Source organism: Triticum aestivum, chromosome 7D (genome assembly GCF_018294505.1).
Source record: "Triticum aestivum cultivar Chinese Spring chromosome 7D, IWGSC CS RefSeq v2.1, whole genome shotgun sequence".
Taxonomy (NCBI): Eukaryota; Viridiplantae; Streptophyta; class Magnoliopsida; order Poales; family Poaceae; genus Triticum; species Triticum aestivum.
Window position 1 is genome coordinate 1,137,585 of NC_057814.1, and position 3,642 is coordinate 1,141,226.

Genomic DNA, 3,642 nt, shown 5'->3' on the forward strand with positions numbered 1-3,642 from the left:
ATCAATTACCTACACGGAGCTTTGAAGAGTTTAAACATAATCTCAACTTGTCCATGTTGTGATTAAGGGAGGGTGTTAAACATCATGTCACGATGACATATGTCATGTAGGCTTCCGCAGGAGGTAGTTAGGAGATAGTTTAGATCCTCTCTAAACCGCATGTACTTATCTCTATCTCTTATTTCTTCCTTGCTTCCCAAGATGTAATCTCTCCAACTACTTGTATGCATATCCAGGGATAAGCCCCTGTCTATATAACACGAAGGCGCGCCCCCGAACAGGGTACGACGCTTCAAGCCTATCGCACAACCACTACTTGTCCTGCCACCTTCTTTTTACCTTGTATCACAAGCAATTGATACAACTAAGTAGTTAAAATACAATTAAACATGTTAACAAATCAGTCTCTATGCTCCTATTCCAACGCACGGACAATTCACTAGTTGAAATCAAACAAGGGTAACAGGCGTCATAATTAAGGTCTCACATAGCAAAATGGTAGCATTACATGTTCCATAAAATGGGAACAATTCTCTCTGTAAAAAAACATTTTGGTACAATTCCAGCAACACAATCTTGTTTGATAAATGAAACAAGCCAAGTTCCATGATTCCAAGAGCTGGAAACATGATTATTTGATCTGAGAAATAAGGCATCAAATGGTAGAAATCACAATTACATTTTTAAGCAACCAACGCTTCTGCCTCTTTCACAAGATCTGAGAGGAGGGGCCTGGCAGTCTTCTTGGCGCCACAATCTGTCCCAGCGAAGAGCATGCAGGTTTCAAGGTTACACGTGATTCTTGAAGCCTTAGACAATGTCTCCACGAATTTCTGATCCTTGAAGTGTGTGTTGTACTGGCTGCGCCGCATCATTGTAACCGCAATCTGACCGCAAAGCTTGACGATTCTTAGGCTATTAGCCGTGGCGTCGCAGTTCTCTTCTACTATAGTCTTGAGCTTCGCCACAAATTCACCTTCTCCTGGGGCAACCTTTTGAGCCACTTCGTCAAAATCCTCTGCACTGATTATCAGCTTGTCAAATATCACCGAAGTAAGGGATAACAATGCTTCCTTCAATTCCACCATGGCTGCCTGCGTCTCATTTTGCTCGGATGAATTGATCTGGACATTATGTTCCAGGTGTTGATTTTCTTCGTCGTCTTGAAGTGGATTTTCTTCAATATCTCCTGATCCTTTGGATGCCTGCCTTTCCGGTGCTTCTGATGGCGGCTTCTTTTTACTGGTTAAAACTTCTGCCAGCACCTGCAACAACAAGATAACTTAAACTTCAAATCACTTCACACATGGTACTGGTAAAGGTTTCAAATCTAGAACTTTCCAATTAATATGTTTCAGTGTATGATCTTAGTCTTTAGGTTGACACTTGCTAATCCTCACATGCCTGAAACTTCCGTAAATATTAGACACTTAAAATAGAACATTAGTGAGCCTAAAATTGAAGCCTTGAAATTGTACAAATACAAAAATATTCAACTGGAAAAGTGCACAATTTTGGAACAACGTTACTGCAAGTTTTTATCTGTATGCTATGCATGGAGTGAAGTGAGATGAGGTTGGATGTTATCCAAAGGCTTAGAAGGTGATTCAGCTATAAGAAAAGCACATGAAACATTAGAAATACAACACAATATCTCATGCTTTTAACTTGCTAGTGACAGTATTGTGCTGCTCCAGATGTTAGAGTTACATAAACAACTGTTACCTTTGGCAGCAAGGTATTCTTCACATGATTCTTGTCCATCGTATGTAGAGCAAAAAAATTCTCCAAGATCTCAGCTGCTATTGTTCTGTATATGGCCTTGTTCTTAGCATCAAGCATTTCAGTGACTTGATCAACAATGGGATTGTATTTGCGCATTATACACACCACGGATATAGCTCTTGTAGTCTTGGATAGTAATGCCAGTAGTGTTTTCCCAGCCATAACCTTAAGGTCTTCTCCTGTCCCTTCATTAAGGAAGATTTGCAGCTGCTTGCTCATCAGATTTTCCTTTGTTTCCATGGCGAGGTTAGCGGACGAATCCAAAGCCAATTCTGCCAGTATCTCCATAGCTCGCATCTGCAGTTGTTGGCTACCTGTGTTGCCCTGATGAAGAATCCTCTCCAGGTTGCTCACAGCCCGCTCACTAGAGGAGATTTCATGGGCCAGCCTTCTGCCACCAGTCCACTCGGGAGCACGGATGAGTCGGTGCACCACTCTGTAGGCTCCATTTACTACATCTTGCCATGCCGGCATTATGTTGATATCTTGGATTAGTGTTTCAGAGCAGATAGGTGACATGATCTTGGCGATTAGATCAGGGCTGCTGCATATGTCCCTGCAGTTGTGTTGGTCAGACGCCAGCCTCTCCAGAATTGTTAGGCCTTGCAGAATCAACTCATTCCAGCGATCTTCTTGGCTGTCCCCTGCACCTTGAGGTGACTGATTACAAGATCCTTGTTGGTCGTTATTCCAATATGGCAGCTGGGTGGTGGAACTGAGTAGGGAGGATATGCACCGTATTGCCCCAGGGAACTGTGTTAGATCGATGTGACAGGCAAGATGTGCCAATATCCTAGCAGCGAGCTCCTTAATCTCTCTGTCACTGCTACTCCACCTAAGTGTATCCATCAGCTTTTGAACCTTTTGGCTCGAGGGGAGTATAAGTGGCCTTACATCCATTAGGTGCACCTTGATGAACACATCCAGCATCCTTGCTCCTGAGAGGTAGTCTTCTTGCGATGATTCAGAGTCCAGCAAATGGACTGCGTACTTGACCAATCTACTATCCTGAGTGGATGTTTCAGGGTTCCGCAAGAATTTATCACGGGTGTCAGACAGGTACCCTTGAACTGATGTGCCACCCCATATCTCTGGGAACTCGCATACTCGTAGGAGTGGAGCTTTAAAGCGTGCAACCACCGGTCTAAAGGCAGATATACACCATAAAAAGGAGAGTGCACCTTGACAGAGAACTAGATAATAGAAAAAGTCCAATGCTGGCATCAGGTTTGCTTTGGTGTTGTCCCTGTCAATGTTGCCATAATCACGTTGTATTACGCGCCACAGGGAGATCCCGGCACAGATGAAAGAGTCACACACGCACATCACCCGCCCTTTAAGGGAATTGATCATCAGCTCTTCCCACTCCTTGAAGAGCCTGTGAAAACATGGCATAGCAAATAATGCATAGTCAGTTCTGTTTTTTTTCGATAAAGGGTGGATTTTATTTAATTCAAAATGAAGCATCAGGGGGATACAAACATATTGAGCACTGATACGTCTCCGTCGTATCTATAACTTTTGATTGTTCCATGCCAATATTCTTCAACTTTCATATACTTTTGGCAACTTTTTATACTATTTTTGGACCAACATATTGATCTAGTGCCCAGTGCCAGTTCTTGTCTGTTGCATGTTTTATGTTTCGCAGAAACCCAATATCAAACGGAATCCAAACGGGATAAAAACGGACGGAGAATTATTTTGGAATATTTGGGATTTTCCGGAAGAAAAATCAACGCGAAACGGTGTCCGGGGTGGCCACGAGACAGGGGGGCGCGCCCTCCCCCCCTGGGTGCGCCCTGGACTCTCGTGGGCCACCCGTAAGGCGGTTGACGCTCTTCTTTTGCCGCAAGA

The 3,642-nt window shown here is 43.6% G+C and overlaps 1 protein-coding gene across 1 annotated transcript; it reads right to left on the reverse strand.

The window, feature by feature from the left end:
- Positions 1–516: 516 nt before the first annotated feature.
- LOC123169903 (uncharacterized) lies at positions 517–3,147 on the reverse strand. Its single transcript, XM_044587757.1, has 2 exons — positions 1,726–3,147; positions 517–1,265 (listed from the first exon to the last, which is right to left on the reverse strand). The coding sequence occupies exons 1-2, from the start codon at positions 3,136–3,138 to the stop codon at positions 684–686; spliced, it is 1,995 nt and encodes a 664-aa protein (XP_044443692.1). The 5' UTR covers positions 3,139–3,147; the 3' UTR covers positions 517–683.
- Positions 3,148–3,642: the final 495 nt, after the last annotated feature.